General features: G+C 35.5%; 5 protein-coding genes across 7 annotated transcripts; 2 read left to right on the top strand and 3 right to left on the bottom strand.

Moving 5' to 3' along the window:
* The first annotated feature begins 3,973 nt into the window (after positions 1-3,973).
* Positions 3,974-5,893, top strand: LOC125215982 (S-adenosyl-L-methionine-dependent methyltransferases superfamily protein). Its single transcript, XM_048117575.2, has 4 exons — positions 3,974-4,110; positions 4,200-4,595; positions 5,036-5,308; positions 5,395-5,893. The coding sequence occupies exons 1-4, from the start codon at positions 4,036-4,038 to the stop codon at positions 5,731-5,733; spliced, it is 1,083 nt and encodes a 360-aa protein (XP_047973532.1). The 5' UTR covers positions 3,974-4,035; the 3' UTR covers positions 5,734-5,893.
* Positions 5,894-7,022: 1,129 nt separating this feature from the next.
* LOC125215961 (tRNA-methyltransferase non-catalytic subunit trm6MTase subunit) lies at positions 7,023-7,923 on the bottom strand. Its single transcript, XM_048117547.2, has one exon. It carries the CDS (start codon positions 7,758-7,760, stop codon positions 7,092-7,094), a length of 669 nt encoding a protein of 222 aa, XP_047973504.1. The 5' UTR covers positions 7,761-7,923; the 3' UTR covers positions 7,023-7,091.
* Positions 7,924-15,223: 7,300 nt separating this feature from the next.
* On the top strand, positions 15,224-17,116 carry LPPEPSILON2 (Phosphatidic acid phosphatase (PAP2) family protein). 2 transcript variants are annotated; one of them, XM_048118981.2, is made up of 5 exons: positions 15,224-15,356; positions 15,469-15,656; positions 16,197-16,422; positions 16,619-16,692; positions 16,781-17,116. In XM_048118981.2, the coding sequence occupies exons 2-5, from the start codon at positions 15,528-15,530 to the stop codon at positions 17,003-17,005; spliced, it is 654 nt and encodes a 217-aa protein (XP_047974938.1). In that variant the 5' UTR covers positions 15,224-15,356; positions 15,469-15,527; the 3' UTR covers positions 17,006-17,116. The 2 variants fall into 2 exon arrangements, with proteins under 2 accessions (XP_047974938.1, XP_047974937.1); XM_048118980.2 differs by having other exon boundaries at positions 15,289-15,656.
* LOC125217144 (Tetratricopeptide repeat (TPR)-like superfamily protein) lies at positions 16,781-19,735 on the bottom strand. Of its 2 annotated transcripts, XM_048118978.2 has the most exons (2): positions 17,495-19,735; positions 16,781-17,403 (listed from the first exon to the last, which is right to left on the bottom strand). In XM_048118978.2, the coding sequence occupies exons 1-2, from the start codon at positions 19,604-19,606 to the stop codon at positions 17,371-17,373; spliced, it is 2,145 nt and encodes a 714-aa protein (XP_047974935.1). In that variant the 5' UTR covers positions 19,607-19,735; the 3' UTR covers positions 16,781-17,370. The 2 variants fall into 2 exon arrangements, with proteins under 2 accessions (XP_047974935.1, XP_088925466.1); XM_089069340.1 differs by having other exon boundaries at positions 16,781-19,735.
* Positions 19,736-20,567: 832 nt separating this feature from the next.
* On the bottom strand, positions 20,568-22,505 carry MAN7 (Glycosyl hydrolase superfamily protein). Its single transcript, XM_048111790.2, has 4 exons — positions 22,132-22,505; positions 21,790-21,984; positions 21,376-21,701; positions 20,568-21,283 (listed from the first exon to the last, which is right to left on the bottom strand). The coding sequence occupies exons 1-4, from the start codon at positions 22,444-22,446 to the stop codon at positions 20,881-20,883; spliced, it is 1,239 nt and encodes a 412-aa protein (XP_047967747.1). The 5' UTR covers positions 22,447-22,505; the 3' UTR covers positions 20,568-20,880.
* Between the last annotated feature and the right edge of the window lie 452 nt (positions 22,506-22,957).

The raw sequence follows: 22,957 nt of genomic DNA, 5'->3' as shown, positions 1-22,957 counted from the left end.
CTCTCAATCCGAGTTCGGGTGCCCACTCGTATCGCCCATCGGGGGCATCTTGGTCGTCCGCCAGGTAAGGCCGGTAGCCACCCGGAACATGAGAACCAATCGTGGTTCCAATCGCAGGAGCCGGAGGGATGATCGCCGGAGTCAGACATTGTGTAGTGTGGTGGGAATTTAGATGAAAGAATATGAGAAAAAAGATGAGAGAATAGATGAGAGAATAGATGAGAATTGATGAGAAAATAGATGAGAGAATTTAGCTGATAGAATAGATGAGAAATGTGTAGTGTGGTGGGAATTTTTTTGGTGTTGTAGTCGGGGTATTTATAGATGAAAATATGAATTTTGGGGGAAAAAATTGAAAAAAATAATTTTTTTATAATTAATTTTGATTTAAAAAAAATAAAAATTGTAGTTGGCCAATCGCAGCATGACATGTAAGGCTGCTCAGCGGCATGACGTGCTCTTATTTAAGAGCAGCGCCGTGCCGCTAGCACAGATGGACGGCTCGCAGCGGCGGACAGCGGCGGTCCGTGCCGCTGGCACGAACGGACAAGAGCCCGCTGCGGATGCTCTTAGTTCGCACTTAGGATAGTTTATTTCATGCAAGTAGTTAAGTCTCACCACCCCAAAGTAAAGCATGGTTGCATGGCCAACCCCTCTCTTGTGTATGGCATCTCTTATGTCTGAATTACCATTCCTTGTGGGATCGACGTCCACATTTTCCGTATGTATACTCGTAGTAATAGTATTTTAGGAAAAATAAGAACTACTGTATAACTATATTTGTTGGGTCAAAAAGACGCGTGCAAATGACACACGCCTCCTAAGAGCATTCTCATCCGTGCTTTTAAATAAGAGCACGGAGGTAGGCTCGGACCCACTTTTACTCCATGTCCTTAGGCAAGAGCACAACACCCACATTCATGCTTTTCCGCAAGGACAGGCTCAAGGGTCCCACCATTCTATTATTCAATTTAAATACTTCAATTACTAAAAACATTTCTACAATATAAAAATACATTAAAATATAAAAACATACATAATTAAATCCTAAAAAATAAAAATTACATAATTAAAATCCTAAAAATTAAAAATACATAATTAAATAATTAAAATCCTAGAAAATAAAAAAAACATAATTAAAATCCTACAAATTACATAATTGAGAAGGGGATGTGAATTGCGTTTCCGGACTCGGAAATGGTTGTGAGCCGAACCATTCGTGGTTTCAACCGCGGGAGTCGAAGGGCTGATCGTCGGAGCCGGACATTGTGTAGTGTGGTTGGAATTTAGATGAGAGAATAGATTGGTATTGATGAGATAATTTAGATGAGAGAATAGATGAGAATTGTGTAGTGTGGTGGGAATTTTTTTGTGTTGAAGTGGGGGTATTTATAGATGAAAATGTGAATTTTGGGAAAAAGAAATTGAAAAATAAATTAAAAGTGTGTAGAAAATGGATATAATTTATTGGGAAGTGGGAAAATATTTTTTTATTTAAAATGATTATTTTAATTAATTTTGAATTTTTTTTCAAATAAAAGAAAAAAACAAAATTGCCAACTGCTATGCCGTTGGCCAATCACAGCCCGCCACGTAAGCCTGCTTAGCGGCACGGACGTGTTCTTATTTAAGATCACCGCCCTGCCGCTGGTATAGACGGACAACATGCAGCGGCACGGACGGTGTCCGTCGGCAAAGACGACCTCTGCAGATGCTCTAAAGCTCCTCAATTTGATTTATGAAAATAATGTTTTTTATGTGAGCCGGGTTGGGTGTACAAAGCACAAGAATTTATTTCATGGACCATAATCTTGGGCTTTATAAATTTGACTGACATATTTAGTGAATAGGGATGCCTCGAATCAGATATAGTGTTCAATGTTGAAATTTGTACCGAGTTTCGAGGGGATATTTGTACTTTTTAGATTATTTAACTTTTTGTTGTTAAATTCCATGGTGCAAGTGTTATGTACTTCCATTTAATATGTTTTGGTATTGATATATGATTCGAGTTCTTGAAGTGATAGTTGACAATCCAAATAAATACTCATTTTGTCCCATAAGAGATTGTTCACCGACTTTAATAAAACTTAGGTATTATGATTTTGAATAAATAAATGATTTCACTTTTTTAACTAGAGGAGAGTTTACTTATAACTGAAACTTTGAAAGATGAGTGTCATATTTTGTTGTTAAAGACAATATATGGATTATTAAAAACAGAGGCATCTGATAATCTTGTATGCATGTCAAATCCATCAGATATGATAATCCTTTCTAAAAGTAGAGGGGTTTAATTTGGCGACCATTTTAATTACTAGTTGTTTTGCAACTCTAATCGAATCAAACCCTCTATTCAAATGGAAGATGACGTGTCATTAATTCCATACAATTATTCTCTTATTCTTATTTGTGGCTAACATTTTTTTCTAAAATTTCATCAATTACATCTCATCATTAGTTGCATGATCTTTCAAATAATCATTGCCATTTACACACATGAACCGATTCTTTCTTGCACTATATAGTACTTATATACTCATCATCATCATCATCAACGTAACTAGTTTAAACTCCAACTTTCTTCCCAACATGTTGTTGCTTCGTACTTTAATTGTTTGTGGACTAACTAGACGGAAAATGCAACAACATTTCGATAAGCTATAAATAACTTAGTATCACGTTGTTTCCAAGCCAAATTTAGCCCTCGTGAAAATAGGGTTCAAGTTGTTTAATTTCTCTCCCAAATTTCTTCTTGTTTATCTAAATATCTTCTGGTTCATTCAAATTTATGCCCGAGGCAACCTTTGAACTTTCTTAATATCTTTTAAATTTCATACTACTATTTTCAAAACGTATTGCTAATTCTGGATGACGGTACTATTACTATCATTGTACAAACTAGAAGGTGTGTATACAAATATAAATTCCTTATGCTCGAGTTAATTTGTATTGATTTACATATTGAAATAATTGGAACATTTAACTATTCTCATCGTGTCCATTGTCCAACATCCTCCTAAATAGGTAGAAATGCACTATATATCAAGCCTAATGAGTAAGCTCCTACAACCCATTATGAAACCCTTCTTGAGAATACTGATCAACCTAATCTGCAATGCTCTTAAATAGACCATCATCATCCAGCATATCACCTCGACGGAGTAGTAATTAAATTGCAAATTTTTTACTGTAGAATAAATTACCAAAAGTCAGAATTTAAAAAGATAAATTAATCACAACAATTAAGATATATAGCTAATGTCTGAATATCAATAACAAACAACAAATTCCAAGGCTAACACCGTCCCAAAAAAAAAAAAGGATATTTGGGACGGCACAGAACTAATGCATAATGAGATCTACATTATTAAGATGATAGTTAAAATTGTGTTAATGGATATAGTGAGATCTACATTATTATTAGTTTGAAGGTGGGCCGTAGTGGTATAAGTTGAAAAGTTTATAGTATATGAATTTTTTACAATCAAATTCTATGTTTATGAGAAAATCATATAATTCGTGGTATTAATAACCAATAGTCCTATATCAAAATTATTTACTAATAATTTATAAAAGTAAAAGTAGTAGGCATAATTTATACACCGACAATATCTCCAACAAATGTTATAAAGCATGTTTACAAATGAAAAAGAGTGTGATCTCGGTTTAACAATCTTTTTCCTTTTCTTTGAAATGGCAAAGATAAGTGTAATATTCCTCCCACTATTAGTAACTCTTTGCTAAATTTTGTAAAATTTATTCACCTACAGACCACAACTCTTCAACAAAATAAATGCTGTCATCCACAACTCTAGTAAAATTTCCCTTTTTCTTTGAAATGGCATAGATAGGTCAACCCATTAAAGATATACTTGGATAAACCTCTAAAACTTTGGCTTTAACAATTTTTCCTTTGTTTTGAAGTGGCAATGATACGTATTTCATCCCACTATAAAACCCATCTCACACTTCGTACACTTAAATTATTTCCTATAAATTCATCTCATCATTCAAAACCCTCTCAATTTCACCATGGATCTTGAAAAGGCTTTCCACATGAAGGGTGGCCTCGACGAAACCAGCTATCCCAAAAATTCTGCATTGCAGGTCTTTTTCTTTCTATGAATTACAATTCACACATATTGATAAAAAATTAAATAATTTAGCAATTGAGTTGTGGTTATTTGATTAAGCAGAAAAAGGGAGCTGAAACGGTGAAGCACATAACCCTAGAAAGCATAGAGAAATTGATCATGGAAGCGAAGCCAAAGAGCATGGGGATTGCAGATATGGGCTGCTCTTCAGGGCCCAATACTCTGTCAACCGTTAAGGAGATCGTCGCCGCCGTCGAGGGAACCTGTCGGAAAATCGGGGAGGCGGCGCCGGAGTTTCGTATCTACCTCAACGATCTGCCCACTAACGACTTCAACGCAATTTTCCAGGCCTTGCCGGAATTCTACCGGGAGCTCAACGCCGGGAAGGAACACGGGGTTTATGTCGCCGGCTTTCCTGGCACCTTCTACGGCAGGATCTTCCCGGACAACTGCTTGCATTTGGTCTATTCCTCATATAGTCTCCACTGGCTCTCCAGGGTTAGTTGTTCACCTTTTATTTTAGGATAAATTGCAGAAAAAAATACGAAGTTTGGTCATAGTCAATTTCAAAAATAGCATAATTTTGATATTTTTCTTAATTATCGCATTGATTTTGATTTCGAGAAAAACTATGTATGATTTGGAAGCCGAAATTCATGATACATATGTCTCTGCAAAAATTATTGATTTTAGTATGAAAATGAATAAAATTAGACTAAAGTATTTTGGCTGGTTTTTCCTCAAATCTAAATCGATGGGATAATTGAGAAAATGTCAAAGTTATGATAGTAATTGATTGTTTCGGAAAGTCGCAGGATTGAACAGAATATGAACCAAATTCATGAATTTTATAGCGATTTATTCTTTGTTTTAATCAACTGGAATGGTGTACGTTGTTAAGGATCAGAGTGTCACATTGATTTTATGGTTGAATTCAGGTTCCTTTAGAAATTTATGATGACGAAAATAGGTCGATGAATAGAAAGAGTATTTATATATCTGCAAGGAGCGAAAATGGAGTGTGTGAAGCATATTACAAGCAATTTCAAGAGGACTTTTCATTGTTCCTTAAATCAAGGTGTGAAGAGGTTGTGAATGGTGGGAAAATGGTGCTAATATTGTTGGGGAGAGAGGGGCCTTGTCATGTGGATAGGGGGATTTCTTTGTTATGGGAACTTCTCTACCAATCTCTAGCCACCCTTGTTGACCAGGTAATTAATTAATTGGTTTAATTGATGTAGCTAATTGAGTTGTGTATATATGAATATCTGAGAATATAGTCATGATCATGGTGTAGGGTGAAGTTGAGGTGGAGAGATTGGAATCTTATGAGGTGAACTTCTATGCACCATCAATGGAAGAGTTGGAAGATGAAGTTAGGAAACAAGGGGGTTTCAAGATTGAGGTGATTCACAAGTTCCAAATGGATAGAGATGCTGCAGCTTCAAATTCAATTAGCTATGGACATGCAATGGCAAAGGCAGTCAGATCCATACAAGAACCAATGATTGCTCACCACTTCGGACATGGAATCTTGGACAAGTTATTCCAACTTTATGGGAAATTAGTGGACCAAGAGACGGCCAAGGATCGTGTAACCTCTACTTCTATTGTCTTAGCTCTCACTAAATTGTGACGATTAATTATATTGCTTGCATGTGTGATTTTAGGTTGCTTTCACATACATCCATGTGTGCTTGAGGTAGTAATAGAGTACTACTGTTCGAGTGTAGTAAAACATCTCATACTTTGATTATATCTAATTATTTCACAGAGTTATTATCCGTTAAATTACATGCACGGGAGTTATTTATCTGAGCACATATGATCCGTAATTAAGAATTTTATTATGAGAGATTATTGTATAATTACCAGGAATTTTATCACTAATTTTTTTTTTGGGTAAAAAATTTACCACTAATTTTATACATATATATTTATACTAATGGTGTTATCAATGTATATACACATTTTTGCAATACCTCCTTTCTTCAAAAAGAGCACAACTAACATTATTGAGCAGAAAAAGAAGAATTTATAATTAGAAAGGGGGCCTTGATTTTGAATTTATATAATCTTCTATTTCTGTTTCTGCAGAGCCAGAGGTTTGACAAAATTTTGGGCGTGCCTCACTTTATACTTTTAACCTTATTTTAGTACTTGGTGATAAGCTAAATTAATTGTGGAAAAACCCCAATTATTTATCAAAGTGGAACGCTAATGATGATGCTTCACAAATTGAAAGAGGAAAATGAAAAACAATGGAGAAAAAGGGGCAGAAAAGAAGACAACAAAGTTGAATTCAGGAAGAATCTAATCTCTATTTTCCAAAAGTTAAAGCCACTTTTGCTCAAAGATAATGCGGTAAATCAGTAATTACAGTACTCCATCTTTTTTACTTGTGTTACATGTGGAATCATTTCATTTCGAAATGGTTATCGAAATAACGATAATGAGCCTTTTTCAGTCTGTTATAGTAATTCATTGCAGAAACGACTTTTCTGTTATAATTTTGTTTTTCTAAATGATGATTAGCCACTCATTATCAGATGTTACACCTTACGATACCTATTTTTAAAATTTTAATATATAAATTAATATTGGTCCACAGAAATTGAATGTACAACGCCATGACGAGAATTTTAACATTAATACGCATCATCCTATTTAATTTGTCGTCATTAATTTTTGTTAGGTACTCCATGTATTAACAATTTTAATTTTTAAGTATACACTAAAAAAAACTTATTTACACATTAAAATTGAGACGCAATTACTTATGTTGATAAATTTTTAAAAATAATAATTTAGAATGTAAAAGGGAGTGTTCTTAAATGAATGATAAATTAATTTAGTCTTTTGCTTTTCTTTTTAAGCTTTATTTATTACAGTGATAATTAAAATTTTTTGAAAGTCATGAGTACGTATTTAAAAATCATACTGTATGAAATTAAGGGGAAAATAAGATAATTAACTTGTAAATTACTACTTAGATCAGTTGCATTCATGAAGCACGATAGTGAGTTTCTCCTCTTGATGAAACTTAATCTGCTTAGCTATAAATTCTTCAATCGCTCTCTGAAAATCCTCATTACTCAATTCATCCACCACCTCCGCCGCGGCCGCCGCCTTCTTCTTCTCCTCCACTCTCCTTCGCAATTCCGTTTCCGACCGCCGCAGCTGCCTCTCGCAATTACCACCGCTTTTCTCTCTCCTGAAATTCGCCGATCGGCTCCTCCGGTGAGCCCTAACTCTAGTGACCTCCAAAATCGTCTGCTTGTCCTCGTACGCGATCTCCTCCGATCCGGCGAAATAGGCGCCGCTGGTGATGAAATCCTGGCAGAAATCGACTTCGATTTCGCGATGATCGTGAAATCCGTGGTGCAGGAAGAGGCTGCGCGATTTGTAAAAGAGGATCAGGACGATGGCATTGCTGAGGAAGAAGATGAAGAGATGGCTGACGACGATGTTCACGAGCCACCGGAGATACTCGCCGGAGATCCTGACGGCGAACGGAAGGCGAGATGAGGTCCACGTCAGCAGGATCAGTACGGTTAAGATCTCGGCAATGCGGAACAGCTTTTTTATTTGACCGACGCCGCAAAATATCGCCGGAAAACTGTTGGATTTGCCGGAATCACCGTCAAAATTAAAGGCCTCCATCAGTCATATATATATAGTTCTATATTTTTGTATTGATTAGACTGTTTTTGGTGATTATCAGAATAGGCATTGGCAGAAAATAAAATGCGTGTGTGTGTTTTGAGGAGAAAAAGAGAATGGATTTTTGGGGATGATTTTTGTAGAAATGAATCATATTGCGAGTGGTGCTAGCGATGGCATTTTTATAGAGTTTTTTTTTTTCTTTTTTTAATCGGTAGTGTTGAGACAAATATTGAATAGATTAATTATGGGCGAACCCACATTTGCATTATGATTGGTATGATTAGAGAAGTAATTATGACATTTCGGTGCAATTCAGATCATGATCATATCTCAATCATGACTAAGCTAGAATTGCTATATGTGGGGGGCGGATGTGAAAAAATATTACTAGGAGTAATTTTTAATTAATGCTTTAGCGTAAAAGAAAATGCTTAAAACACCAAAACTATTCATGAGAGCAGTCAAGGATTTGCCATTAAAAAAATCAACAAAAGTCCTAATTAAATTGATGTCCATTTTCAATAAAATCAATCACTAAAGCAAGAAACTATTAAAACCGCAATAAAAACCTTTAAAACACCAAACACAAATTTAGCTTGCATTAATATCCTAGGCGAAGAGGAGCATATCCATGAAGTGGCGCTTCAATTCCCATGCTAGTAATTGTACAAGAAAAGGAGATCATAATAGTACATCATCTAATTATTTACTGCTTCATACTCCCTCTGTCCTATTAAAAATGACTTATTTTTCTTTTGATTTGTCCTAACTAAGATAACATATTAATAAAAATAGAAACACATTTATCTCTACTTTATTCCTACCCTCTTAATTATTTTATTTTCTACACTTAACATCCAAAATAACGTTGTATAAAATTTCATATCGCTCAAGGAAGGGGTCATCTTTTTGGGACAAAGAGATTAATACTTATTCCTCCGAAATACTATAGTACTCCTATACGATTATAAGATGGCTGCGTGTTCAAAGAAATAATTGATAAATAGGATAAAAGATACTGAGGGTTTCATTCTACTCCCTCAGTCCCATGGTAGATGTCATACTTTCCTTTTTAATTTGTCCCACAAAAAATGTCACATTTCTTCTTTTGAAAAAAGATCCTTCTCACATCAATTATAAAATTATATATTCTCTCACCACTTAACACACAAAATAACATCTCATAAAATCTCGTGCCATCTCCCAAGTGTGACATCTACTATGGGACGGAGGGAGTACTATGTAAAAAAGTTTGGATTTTTAAGTGAATAATAGACGTAATACAGTAATTATGCTACAAATTTAGCTAAAGGAACGAATAATATCATTGTTTGGTTGGCAAGAGTTGAAGTCTCTTTACATCGATACAGTTAAAACGTGAGGGTTGAAACCTGATTAGTGATTACATCTATTGTGATATCAAACGCTTCGTACATATATTTAGTTCTGTTATGGAATTCTTATTCTTGATAAGCAAAGCTTAATTATTTATCAAAAAAAAAAATATATGTATATCGAATATATTAATAATCTAGTATATTTTGTCAAACTTTTATATTAAAACCGGTTCAGCCATTATAAACTTATAATTAACTTTTACGTCTGTTTTATTTTGCATAAATGCACACGTGAGAGAGCGCCATTCAGTTCAGCCGGTACAGCAATTATGAAACCTCTAACATTTAATGAAAGATTAATTAAGCATAAACACTTCAACACAATTAAATACTACTACTATTAATTAGGTACAAACAGGCACATATCTTATTTAATTAGGTTAACTGCCAACAATTACACTAACTTTGATATTCCCAAATTAGTTTAAGCCACATCTTAATTATAAAATGTTTCGACAATATCCTCCATTTTTATAATTAATTTGTAGCTAGTAACATAGATACATATTGAACACGTACACTACAGATCAAACGTGTAGTAATATCGTTATTAAAACATTTTATGTCAATCATGTCTAAACTCAAGTCGATTGATTAAAAGTTGGTGATTTTTTCAAAGTTAAAATTATTTTTTTGGAAAATGAAAGTGCATATAATTGAGTTAGTCTAGTACTTTCATGTCAAACTATATAGGTTTTCTTTCTGACAAAAAGAGTCCGATTACAAAAAAAACAGTATGCAGTAAAAAAGAAATATTCTATCCCTAAATTTAGGGCAGCTATAGTAAATTGTAACATGCAAATCTGTTACATGTCAATTGCTGAACGATCCGACCCCCACCATGCATGCATGTGGGTTTTCCTCGTAGGGAGTAGCATACTATTCTACTAATTCAAATTAATTCTCCAATCTCATAAATTTAATTATTTACCATATATATACGCATATATATGAATAATGATAATAACATACTACTAATATATGGGCTGATAATTAATTTACTCTTATTTAATTTTGGACCTAACTCTTCACCAAAAAAATGTATTGGTCATATATATATATATAATAATTCATCGAAAATTTGGCCAAACATAACAATTATTTATTGAGTGGTACAAGAGATATAGGTGTAGGCCTGCCTGAAGATATATACTAGTATAATCTGATGGAATTCAGTAGTGGAAGTGTTGTGTCTATTAATTTGAACTTTGACTGTCTCCATTTCACTTATTTTCTCAACCACCATCAGTACCTGCTGGAGTGTCAATCTTATCTTATAATGGATGCTTGTGCTACCATTCTTATTCTATAGTAATTTATGTAATTTTAAGGAAGATTAATTACATTTACAAACATGGACATTCAATTTATTCAAGAATCCAGAATGAGAAAGAAAAGGGAAAATTGTGGAATGGGCCGTGTAAATCGAGGGACAGTGTAACATGGATCAAATGATAAATTTTCACTACAAAAATCTTACTCTCTCTGTCCGCCATTAGGAGTCTCATTCCTTGGCGGCACGAATTTTAAGAAATATTAAGAAAGTGAGTTGAAAAAAGTTAATGGAATAAGGGTCTCACTTGTATATATTAGTTTTAAATGAAATGTGAGTGAAATGAGTTAGTGGAATGTGGGACTCTATTACCATTTATGGTAAAAGTGAACCGGGACTTCTATTTGCGGACGGAGGGAGTACTATCTTTTAAGAACACAAAAATTGAGACGCAATTACTAGCGTTTGGAAATTTCTAAAAATAATCATAATATAGGATGCAAAAGAAAGCGTCCCTAAGTTGAGAGAAAATTATCTTAATCTTTTGCTGTTTTAGGACGTTTCTATTTGTGTCCCCTAATTTTAATTGCGACTTTAATAATAAGGACACTTTATAAAGCATTTGTGGTATAATTAGACATACAAATTTGAGTTGTTAGCATTAAAAATTTTCCTTAATTATCCGTTTTTTTGTTGTAGTGTTTATACTATTAAAACGTTAAATTTTATACGTCTAGAATATATTCATTATTGCAACTGGTAGGTTGGTTTTAGGGGAAAATAAATGAGACTTTGTGAAGTAAAGGACACAGACATGATGGGGTGATGTGAATGAAACTCTTTATTCTAATTAAAAGATAGGACATGCATGCAGGGGTGCGGCTAAATATGAAAATAAATTTAAGATTTTTAAAATTGATTGATGGTGCTGAAATTTTCCAGCGTAAATTCCAGATCATTTATCTTTCTTTCAAGCTATATTTAGACATTTAGGGAATTTGAATGTACTCAATCATGAAATGTTGTTCAGATTAATATTGTCATATTAGACTAACTATAGCAAAAAAGTGGTAGCTTTAATCACCTAGATAAGATTATCTTTAAAAGCCAAGAGTGGAGAAAGAAAAAAGAAGCTTAGCAAAGTTCCAAGAGAGAATCTCAAGTCATCAGTGATAAGTGGAAAAAAGCTAATGTTAATTTGATTCCAAGTAAGAGCTTTTTGGATGGCCATAGTGCTTGTTTGTAAGCAACTTTTAAAAAAAGAATATATGTTATGTCTAAATGACAAAGAGTTGAGTCAAATTATTCTTTATCGACTTATACCTTTTTTTGAATGACTTTAATTTCTAAACAAAATTATTCATTATACAGTATTTTTTTTTTGTTGAATTATCTAAATTAAAGTCCACTCTAGAAAGAAAAAGTATACTTAGTATTTTTTGCAATTTTAATTGAACTCCAAAAATATTTCGTACTTGAAATTCATCGCCAATGCATGCACTTGGTCAACTTCCACAACGACTTAAATTTACATTTTAAGAAATAAAAACTCTAAAGCGTCAAGTGGATAGTATCGAATATCAGTGAATCACGTTCTTAAATTATTGGTTGATAATTTTTTGATCAAACAAATTTTAACAAAAAGCGTAAAATGACTTAAATAATTTTCTGATCATACAAATTCAACAAAAAGCGGAAATGAAGTTTTTAATGTGGGCCTCAGATACAATAATGGTATTCGGCTTCTCATTGGGCTTTATCTTGACAATCACAAAACTACCCGCATTTCTACCCCAATCAAATTTGGATTGAATAAATTACTGAATCTGAAAAAAAAATGATATTTTTTGAGAAATTGAATAATTGGACATATATACTTTGCTAGAGTTAATGTTATTAATTATATTAAATATTGAAGGGTGGCAATGCATCCCGAAACGTGCAGACTGATATGAATAGTCCGCTAAATCGGTCCACACCCGATCGAATTATGCATCATTGTATACTATTCCAGAACTCCGTATATTATCTTATATATAATGTAAAAACTACACTTTGGATGAGAAGTCTCTTACCAATCGAGTTATACATTACTGTGTATTTCTTTCTATATTTTATCTCTCTTTCCCCCACTTTCATTTCTCTCTTCTTAATTTCATTTCTCTCACTTCTCCATTTTTCTCAGTTTTATTTATTTTATAAACTAAGTATTAAACATACACACATAAAATTGAAGAAGAAGAACTTTAATTTGATAGTACTATATTTAAAAAATAAATTTAAAACAGCAAATTATAAATATTTTTCACATGAAAATTTCAGCAAGATTTATTATCATGTACAAAATGCAAAAACTACACACGCAAGGGTGTACAATGAAATTTATTAAAGATTTAAATAGGATATGAGATATGAGAATCAAGTACTCCAGTATTAATATCTACTTTTATGTCTTGACTTCTATCTACTTGTATGTCTTGGGAGAGATATGAGTGGAAGCTGCAAATGCGAAAATGGAAGCATTATTTTTTATTTTTTCGAGAAAAATTAATACTTTTTTTTTCAATTAATAATTAATACTACTCCAGTAGATTACAAATTGATTATTGATAATTGCAACAAATGACATATGACACGTTCAAAAACGTAGTACTACTATTACTTTGTTTCGACATGAAAATTATGAGTATATACATATTTGATCCATCTTTCTCTAACACACACTACGAAGATAAAATTTGTGAGTGTGAAGTCAAGTTACTTTTGTCATATCTATTTAGTTGGGTTGCCAAATTCCATTTATTTAGGTGGTCATCATGTCATTCGGTTAACTTTTCTTCGAAAACTAATTGTTTGGTGATTTCCTCTTACCAACTTTACATTTTCTTTTTCTTTATTTCTGTCCGAAATGCAATATTGTTATTTAATTGACTGTTATGCTCACATATTTACTTCAACACATCTATTATCTATACATCTATACATATAATAAAAATGGAGTTTTGAAGAAAAATGAAAGAGATTGTCATTATGAATTTTGTTAATCAAGATGTGGTCATGTGGATATGAAAAGGTTTTCTTTAATTTTGTGATAATTAGGGAAGAAGAAATGAAAAGGTTTCTCTAACAATGAATGATACTTTGAAAATGCCAGAGACCATTTTCAACCGGACAGGTTATTTGTGGTATCAAACTCATACGGTTCGACTTTCGAGTTTGGCCTTTAGAATGTGATTTTTTCCTTCTTTGTCATCCCGAGCTCCACCGCTGACCTTTACACCAATACATTACCACGTAATTATGTAAGAAACACAATAAAATCCACCAATTCGGTAGGGAAAACATGTAATGATTTGATTCACATCAATATGTAAATTGTACTAATACAAGTATGAGTAATGGGTTACAAACCAATGTGTCTAGCATAGCCCGAAACAACATAAGGAGACAGTAGATGGCGGTGAATGAATAGGGATAGTAGCAAAGGAAACTTCTAGTTTAAGAGTGAGAGACGAAAATTTTATTAAAATGAAAGAAAGATTAAATAAAATAACCCTACGTGCTATCCTGGATACAAATATTTATAAGACAAGCTCATAACTGGGTACTGCGTGGGTGCTCGAAATCCAAAAATCTCTCACACCAAGTGTTTAAACCCGTAATTTTGATTATTGGGTTCCCATATTTGGACGAGTTTCAGATTGGGATCTGATATGCCCAAAACACGATAATCGAATTTACAGCCTCAGGAGAAGAGAATCAAATAGCAATATGATTGTCCCATAACTTGAAATTTTTGAAAAGTTTGAAGATCGAATTTTAAATTATCCGCTTCACTCTGTTGTGATAGTTTCTATTCACTAGGTTTGAAATTTGATGGTTTATTGCACATGTAACATTCAAACTTTTGAGTAAGGATAATTGGCTAGAAGATTTGAGATTGAATCCAACGGGTGGAGTGACACGACTAGTAGCTCTAGTTTACAGAAAAAAATAAATAAATATAAAAAAATATACTCTCTTCGTTCCATTTTAATGGAGTTACTTCTTTCTATTTTTCTCTTATTTTATTCTTTCTCCATATTAATATCTTTCTAAAATGATTGAAAAAAAAGTGATTCGGTGTATCAGATTTTATTCTAAAATAGGATATTAATTTTATGAATTAAAATACTCCCAGTTTTCAGAATTAATGTTATAAGGTTAATGGAAACTAGCATAATCGAAATATCCAAGCAAGTTAGTAAAGGAGAGGAAATATAGTTTTTGTTCAATTTAAGTAATATTTATTTTTATATTCAGATGTATAATTGAGCTGTGCAAATATTGCAAAAAATTATTGGGTTGGAATATGTGGGGATAAATTAGGCGAATCTCACATATTAGGCTCAAAATTAGTGCAGAGATGCTACATTCGTCCGTTTATTATTTTATTAAAAGTTCGGCTCTACTTTTTGGTAGTACTCCCTCCGTCCGCCGCGAATAGGAGTCTTGTTTTGCCATTTTAGTCCGTCTGTGAATAAGAGTCCTAATTCATTTTTATCATAAATGGCAATAGGGTCCCACCTTCCATTAACTCATTCCACTCATATTTTATTTAAAACTAATATATATATAAGTAGGACCCATATTCTACTAACTTTTTTCCACCAACTTTTCTTAACATTTTTTAAAATCTGAGCCGCCACAAATGGGTCTCTTAACAGCGGACGGAGGGATTATAAAATTAATGTCATTTCTCTTCTTTATTCTGTATAAATTAAAGTCGTCATATCTGACCTTTTGATTAACCTCTACCTAACTGCATTTATTACTGAACTTTTTTTAAATAAAATCAAGGAAAATTACTTGATTTTGAATAACTTCAAAATTTGTTGGTGCTGAGCTCTAGCAAGAAACCCCACCAAAATCAAAGTAAAGAAGGTCAGAATGTCTGCGATTTTGACGCCCATTTCAGCTTCTGCTTACTCTTTTCCTGAATTGAGAAATTCTCGAGGCCCCACCACGAGTTTCTCAAAAAGATTGGGTTTTTCAGGGGAATTCAGCTGCAGAAAGCCTGTTTGTAGCGATATTAGGAGAAGAAATCTCTGTAAAATGAGGGGTTCAAGGTGGGGTCGTGCGAGTACGACCGATGATGGAGTTCCTGCCTTTGAACAGGAGGCCTTTGTGAATGAGTCTTTGACTTTTGAAGATGGTGGAATTGAAGCTACTATCAATCATATGGTTGGTGTCTCCCTCAAATTCTTGTTTATCATCTGAATTTGGAGTAATAATTGTAGTTAGTTTATGTGCTATGTCGTTATAAGGCATGATATGTAGATGAAGAGTTTGAAACTCGGTGCTTTTTTCTGGAAAATGTATTTGATGTTGTTGCTTGATGCTTATCTGCGTAGGTATGTGCTCATGCTGATTATGATTATTCAAGAAATAGGAGCTGTAGATTTTGTGGATATAGGCATATAGCAGTTAATGTAGTTGAAATTTTCTAAGGGTTTTGAGGCATTGATTTGGTTACATGATTTTCTCTGGAAGGTAGATGATTTTTAATGGGTAAGCATTAAATGTGGCTGTGCAAAGCAAAGCTATGATATAGTAGTACTAATTAGCATGTCATTTTTGTTCTTGAGCATTGCCAGATTCATGATGCATATGTACATGAATCATGTTGAAAACAACCATTTTCCTGAAATTGATTGGGCTTGATGAACATTTTCCTGTCTTTAAGAATTAACTAATTTCATTGGCTTCGTAAACTTGATTCAGAGCAAGTGGCTCATCTCGGCGATTCTTATTGTATTCATTCTCTGGAGGCATGATGCACTAGCTTTATGGGCTTCTATGGGGTCTGCAATCAATGCTACGCTCTCAGTTGTACTTAAGCATTTACTAAACCATGAAAGGCCAGTTTCTGGACTAAGATCAGACCCGGGGATGCCTTCTTCTCATGCGCAGTCTATAGGTTATACCATCACATTTCTCGCTGTTTCATGTAAGTATCATGACATTCTTGCTGTAACAAATATGGTTGAAATTATGTGAAATAAGGATGCAAATTATCCGAGTTTTAAGCACACATTCCTCTGCACGGCATATGATCATTTATATTGTTGACTGCTGCCAAATCTGCTTCATTAACCTTGTCTTACTACGCATATTGGATATCTGATGTGTATCCTTCTCTATAGTGGTGGAGATGTTCGGAGTCAATGCTTTTACAGTCACACTAAGCGGTGTTTTTGCTATAATCGGCTCTTATTTTGTAAGTATATAACAGCTGCACGCAGACTTGCTAGTTAAATTTTGATAGAATTAACTTGTTATTGAGTTTTGAAACCTTGTTGTTGTAGGCATGGCTCCGGGTCTCCCAGCGTCTTCATACAGTTAGCCAAGTGGTCGTGGGAGCAGTCGTTGGATTCACGTTCGGGTTTCTCTGGTTCTGGTCATGGAATAGTTTTGTGCTCAACTTGTTCACATCCTTCTTGTGGGCAAAACTTGTGATCAGTTTGGGTGCCTTTGTATTTGTTGTTTCTTTTGTTTTTCACAGTTACCAGTCCTGGCTTAATGATACATAGAAAATTCAGATGAATGTCTTTAACATTATTATTGTAGCTCTGAACTATCTCAATAGGATCATTGTTGAACTTGATGCTCATAATAAATGAAAAATTATTATTTCTACAAAATTTTAAACTTTTATTCTCAATGCATTGAGAGAAACTTTGAAGAAGAAGAAAACAAACAAGTAGAACTTTTGTATAAATCATGAAATCTTTGATCAGAGCTTTGATCCATGAGATTTTTAGCCCCAACTAGCGCGATTCTTCCTTAAAGCTAAAGTTTTTTCGAAGCTCTGTGACTCGATGCTGACCTGGGCGTGATGCTTGGTGTTGGAAGAACTGATGGCATGTCTCTTTCTGGTGCCAGTTTCCATTCTTGATCAAAAGAAGCTGACCTTTCTCATAGATAGTTTCTTGAAAGAGTCCAAGATTTCCATCAGCCCAGAATAAATAAGCACATTGCTTTGACATTGCATAATAATCCTCAATCATTTGCTAACTAACCTCTGTAAAAGATAGGATTGAAGCAAGTTCTTGTAGTGTGAGATCATCTTTTGAAGCTATCAACTTCAAAATGCAGTGTATATCTTCATACAGTGGATTATTTTTGTCACCAGCAGCGAATGCAGAAACCCGATCCTTGATTTTGATCCAAGACCAGCCAGTTTCCTTGATAACACCTTTTGATTTCATCAGTTTCCTCACCTCTGCAGCTTCGCTCCATTTACCTCTTGAGGCATAGATATTAGCCAGTGTGATATGCGTCCCTGCGCAATCTGGGTCCCGTTGGAGCAGCTGCTCTGCTGCAGTCCTTGCACGCTCAACATCACCGTGTTCTCTGCTGGCTCTAAGGAGAGTTGACCAAACAACATCATCCCTTTCCACCGGCATGCTTCTGATCATATTCTCGGCTTCCTGCAGTCTTCCAGCCCGGCATAGGAGGTCGATCATGCAACCGTAGTGCTCTTTTGAAGGAGCTATGTTGTAGTCTTTCGTCAGTGAATCAAAGTAGTGAAAGCCGAGGTCAAGAAGTCCCACATGGCTACAAGCGCTAAGAACGCCAATGAGTGTAACAGGGTCTGGCCTCATACCAAAATGACGAAGCTTCTCAAACAGATCAATGGCTTCTCGGCTGCGCCCATGTTCAGCATAGCCATTGATCATGGCTGTCCATGACACTATATCGTCATTCTGTGACAGCGAGAAAGTCTTCTCTGCATCTTGTAAGCTCCCACATTTCGAATACATACTTATTAAAGCACTTCGTATAAGTGCTGTTTGATCCAAACCAACAGTCAGAGCATAAGCATGAAGCTGTCTACCCTGTTCAAGAATGGCCATACTTCCACAGGCACTCAGTACACTAGAAACAGCGAATTCAGTCGGTTTCGGCCCTTCCCTCCTCATCCATGACAGAAGCTCGAGGGCCTGCTCTCCATCACCCCCTTGTGCATGACCTGCAATAATAGTACTCCAAGAAATCACATCTCTTCTTCCCATTTCGCAAAATATTGCTGAAGCTGAACTTGCCTGCCCACATTTTGAATACATTGTCATGAGCGAATTCGCTACTGACAATGAATCTGCAAGACCTCGTTGCAGAACAAGGGCGTGTAACTGTCGTCCCCAAATAATTCGTGCAACATTTGCAACGCTAGAAATCACTGCAGCATAAGTGTACTCATTAGGGGACACACCACACTCTCTCATCCTCACGAAAGCCTTGATTCCCTGATGATCATTCCCTCTCTGAACATACGTATTTATCACAGACGTCCACGAAACCACATCAGGTTCACTCATGTTCTCAAACAGATGCAAACCGTAAGCTAGTTTCCCACACTTGTTATACATTGAGGCAAGGCTATTAACCACATACGAGGGCGTATTCACACCATCCTTTATCGTCCTAGCATGAATCTCCATCCCATGCTTCAAGAGCTGCAAATCAGCACAGGCCTTCAATGCAATGGCAAACGTGTAAGTGTCATGCTCGACACCATCCCTCCACATCTCCGTGAAATAGGAAAGCCCCTGCAAGCTACAACCACCACGAACAAGCCCCGTGATGATGGCGGTCCAAGACACTACATTTCTCAACGGCATCTCATCAAACACTCTACAACCCTCCAAAACTCTACCATTTTTCATGTACATATCAAGAACTGCGCTCCCTACAAAAACAGAGTTCAAGAAACCAGCTTTGACCGAATAGCCGTGCAAAATCTCCCCAAAATTCACATTCACATTCAGCCCACACGCCTTGAGAGCAAGGCTGAGAACGAAGTTGTCCATTCGGGTATTCGGGGCCACCCACATTTTAGAAAACAGAGACAACGCTTGAGATGAATCTGAGGCATTCACATAGCCCGAGATCATAGTCGTCCAAGATATCTCATCTCTGTGAGGCAATCCATCAAACATGTGGCGGGCTCTTCTCAAGTCGCCGGCTTTTACGAGTTCCTTCAGCTGGGAATTGAGCTGCAGCATGTTCGTTTCCATGGCTTCAAAGACTCTCCCATCTTCCCGAAAACTAATTTGTGTGGAATCAGCGTAGGCTAAGCATGCTGTCGTATATAATCTTCTTGTAACAAGAGGCCTCAACTGTAACACCATGTTTAAAAATAGACACAGCAAAATAATTAATTTGCTAATAGTATCTGAGTACCTGCTATTTTGGAAAGAAATGTCATTTTGCTATTCAAAATGTACTCTTGCTTCTTGAAGAGTAAATAAATTAGTACAGTGAAATTTAGTAAGAGCATCTCAAAGTGGAAAGGCATATTACGAAATTATATTTCTCATTTATTTTCTAAAAAGTTATTATATATTTTAAAAAGGTAGTAATTCACTCCTAGAAAAGAAGGTAAATTAGAAAAGCAAATAAAATAACTATTTTTTTACCTTTATATCTTCTCAAAATGAAAAAAAAATATAATACCTTCTCAAATACCCCTTTTACTAGCATGAAATTTTATGAAGGAAAGATATATATAATAGTTATTTCTCTTTACCTCTCCATTTACCCTCTCCCTAGAGATACTCTAACCAAGACAAAAATTAGTATCCTCATATTGTAGTTTAGTTCCAATAAAGTCGTTAGTTTGTTTATATAGGTAGTACTCAATAATCCGTCCGCCATTTATAATCTCATTTTGATTCGACACAAGTTTTAAGGAATTGTTTGACTTTACAAAGAAAAATGGGAAATGAGTTAATGGAATGTGGGCTTCATTTTTATATAGTACTATTGATTTTATAATAGATTGTGCTTGTAATGATTTAGTTGAACGGTGGGTCCACTTACCTAAAATGAAAAATAATACTCCATTCATATATCCACAAAAAATAGTCTCATCTGTGGACGATATGTGTTTAATTGAGAAATTGGTAAAGTAATTGAGATTAGAGAAAAAAATAGGTAAAGTATGAGAGATTAGTAAAAATGGGTAAAATATGAGATAGAAACTTTCTATTTTTGAAAATAAGACTATATTTTTGGATATCCCAAAATGGTAAAATGAGCCTAATTTTTGTGGAAGGGGGAGTAAATGAGAGTTTAAATCATGGACATCTATAAATGGTAAATGGGACTTTATATCGCGGAGGAGTATCATTGAGTAGGAATTTTTTTTGAAATTCTACAATATGATTCTAAAATTAAATGTTCCCCCATCATTAATACATCTCTTATTAGATATTGTCACACATTCATCTTAAACTCACTCAAACATCATAGTATATAATTCTACAGCTGCATCCAGATCTTATACTAATATATATCCATCTCTTGTTTCTTGCTTAACCTACCCTCCTGGATGAACACTCATCATCATCCATAATCCATCCCAAAGAAAGAGAGACAAGACAAGAGATAAAGAGTCTTGTAATCAGTTGTGGATGCGTCTCCCTTTGATGCTCCTCCAAAACCACTTTCTGATCTGGTACAGTTTATGAGCCTGCTGTGCTATTAGGTTTGCGGTCGAGCTCTGCCTCTTGTCGCTCAGGATGATCTCGTACCCATCTCCGAAGTTGTCCATGCCCGGGGCCAGCAGCTGCCAGAACAGTCCTCCACCAGCAGCTCCACCGCGCTTGGCTGACTCGTAGATCTTCAAATACACAGCGCTGAACAGCGCGTCCCTCTCGTACGGGCTGAACCCTCTGTCTCTCCACGATTTCCCAAATTCCGCGATCAGTATAGGCTTCCGCAGAACGCGCTCAGCATCTTGAATGTGTGTGTCAAGCCATTTGCTCATGAAAGACACCTGATTCTGATCATTTGTGTTTGATAGCCTTTACTCACACAAAACAACAAAATGTCACAAACTCTGCGTATTCGATACATCTTAATTCCAAGCGAGGTTCGATTAGTACTACTACCGTACCATTGATCGGGATAGGAATGCACGGTTGCAAAATCAACCGCGGGAACCATGTTGTTTGCAATGAAGTCTGTCCCGATGTTGGAGACTGGATTCAATCTGCTTCTCTGAGGCGATGACGGGCCGTAGAAGCCTTCCAAGCCGGCTTCGACCAAATGGTTTCTGTCTATGGACTTCACATAAGAAGCCATCTCCATTATCCATGCCTGAATAGCTCTGCCTGAGGGATCAGAGGTGCATCTGGGCTCATTCATGAGTTCCCAAGCCATGATTGTTGGGTCATTTTTGTAGATCACTCCAGTGAATGTATTGTATCTGTTAAGCACACTCTGCAAAACAAAAACACACACAAATCATGATAAAATCTTGATTTGAGTTTCCTAGAAACAAGAAGGAATGAGTGTGTTATACTTATACCCTAATATGATTCTTGTAGAAGCCTTTAACCATAGAGTTTGTGAAGAAATCATCATCAGAAGTGAGATACTGTCCTCTGCTTCTACCCCAATTCACATACTGCTTCTTCCCACCAAAACTCTCATAATTATTGGCCAAACTCAATATCAGCCTAATCCCATATCTCCTTGCTTCTGCCACTACAAAATCCAGTCCCTTCAAAAACAATAAAAAAAATCAACAACCATAAATTTAAAGAGACTGACTCAAACCTAAGACCTTTGGCCTCAGACAGTAACCACCGGTCGCAATGCCAACACAAAACACACACAACACTTTTCTTTTTTGAGAGAGGAGAGAGACCTTGAACATTTGCTCATTGTAGGAGCCGGGATACGGCTGCAGGGGGCGGTAGCCGCCGTCGCTGAAGGCCCAGGTTCTTGCGACGGTGAGGCCGTGGGAGGCGGCCTGGCGGAAGGCGGTGGAGACTTTGGGGCGCTGAGAAGGGTCGGAGGCTTGGTACATGAGCCAGTAGGCGTTGAAGCCGTTGGCGTAGAAAGGGGCGCCGTTGAGCATGAAATGGACTCCTCTGCTTCTTATGAACGTGTCTGCATTTGCAAGAAGCCATTTTTGTTGCAGGTGAAGGAGGAAAACGATCACACACAAATGCTGCTTCATTTTCTGAACAAGACAATGGAAAACTGAAATATTTATACAAGTAGATGGATTGGATGGGGAAGTTAATATTTTGCAGTTATGTTATGTCTGTGTACCGGAATTAACGGGAAATGTATTTAAATTTTTAGTTTTTTTAAATTAAAGAGATTTATGTACTTTGTTAACTTCATTAATATGGTGGGTCACCGGTATTTATTTATGGGCCATTATTTTTTATTGGACTGTGGTTTCATCAAGTAAAAAGTAATAAAGGGCACCGACGTAACAAATGAAGGAAACCAAGCAATCTTCTTTTGCTCCCTGCATTGCTTTATTTATCTTTTTTTACCTTTTTCGTAATTGAAAATATGACTATTTTCTTCCAAGTTAAAAAGAGAAGAGAAAATGAGTAAACAGAAAAGGAACATTGAATGGGGCTACGTATTAATTGAGGCGTGAAGAGTGGCACTTAATATGTGAAGACATGTAGCGTGGTGTCTCCTACCTATCATGTGACCAACCCTCACTTTCA

Source organism: Salvia hispanica, chromosome 3 (assembly GCF_029641045.1).
Source record: "Salvia hispanica isolate PSC_SH4W2 chromosome 3, Shi_PSC_v1, whole genome shotgun sequence".
Classification (NCBI taxonomy): Eukaryota; Viridiplantae; Streptophyta; class Magnoliopsida; order Lamiales; family Lamiaceae; genus Salvia; species Salvia hispanica.
Note: the sequence above shows the minus strand (reverse complement) of the source record. Positions and strands in the feature narration are given on the sequence as shown.

Bases quoted from the DNA above. Each gene is read 5' to 3' on its own strand.
- LOC125217144 (XM_048118978.2), bottom strand. From the start codon at position 19,606: ATGGTGTTACAGTTGAGGCCTCTTGTTACAAGAAGATTATATACGACA. The intron at 17,404-17,494 runs GTTAGTTAGCAA...GACTCTTTCAAG, and splicing joins CAATCCTATCTTTTACAGAG to AAACTATCTATGAGAAAGGT.
- MAN7 (XM_048111790.2), bottom strand. From the start codon at position 22,446: ATGAAGCAGCATTTGTGTGTGATCGTTTTCCTCCTTCACCTGCAACAA. The intron at 21,985-22,131 runs GTCTCTCTCCTC...TTGTTTTTGAAG, and splicing joins ACAATGAGCAAATGTTCAAG to GGACTGGATTTTGTAGTGGC. The intron at 21,702-21,789 runs GTATAAGTATAA...TTTGTTTTGCAG, and splicing joins TCTACAAGAATCATATTAGG to AGTGTGCTTAACAGATACAA.
- LPPEPSILON2 (XM_048118980.2), top strand. From the start codon at position 15,363: ATGTCTGCGATTTTGACGCCCATTTCAGCTTCTGCTTACTCTTTTCCT. The intron at 15,657-16,196 runs GTTGGTGTCTCC...AACTTGATTCAG, and splicing joins AAGCTACTATCAATCATATG to AGCAAGTGGCTCATCTCGGC. The intron at 16,423-16,618 runs GTAAGTATCATG...CCTTCTCTATAG, and splicing joins CACATTTCTCGCTGTTTCAT to TGGTGGAGATGTTCGGAGTC.
- LOC125215961 (XM_048117547.2), bottom strand. From the start codon at position 7,760: ATGGAGGCCTTTAATTTTGACGGTGATTCCGGCAAATCCAACAGTTTT.
- LOC125215982 (XM_048117575.2), top strand. From the start codon at position 4,036: ATGGATCTTGAAAAGGCTTTCCACATGAAGGGTGGCCTCGACGAAACC. The intron at 4,111-4,199 runs GTCTTTTTCTTT...TTGATTAAGCAG, and splicing joins CCAAAAATTCTGCATTGCAG to AAAAAGGGAGCTGAAACGGT. The intron at 4,596-5,035 runs GTTAGTTGTTCA...GGTTGAATTCAG, and splicing joins GTCTCCACTGGCTCTCCAGG to GTTCCTTTAGAAATTTATGA.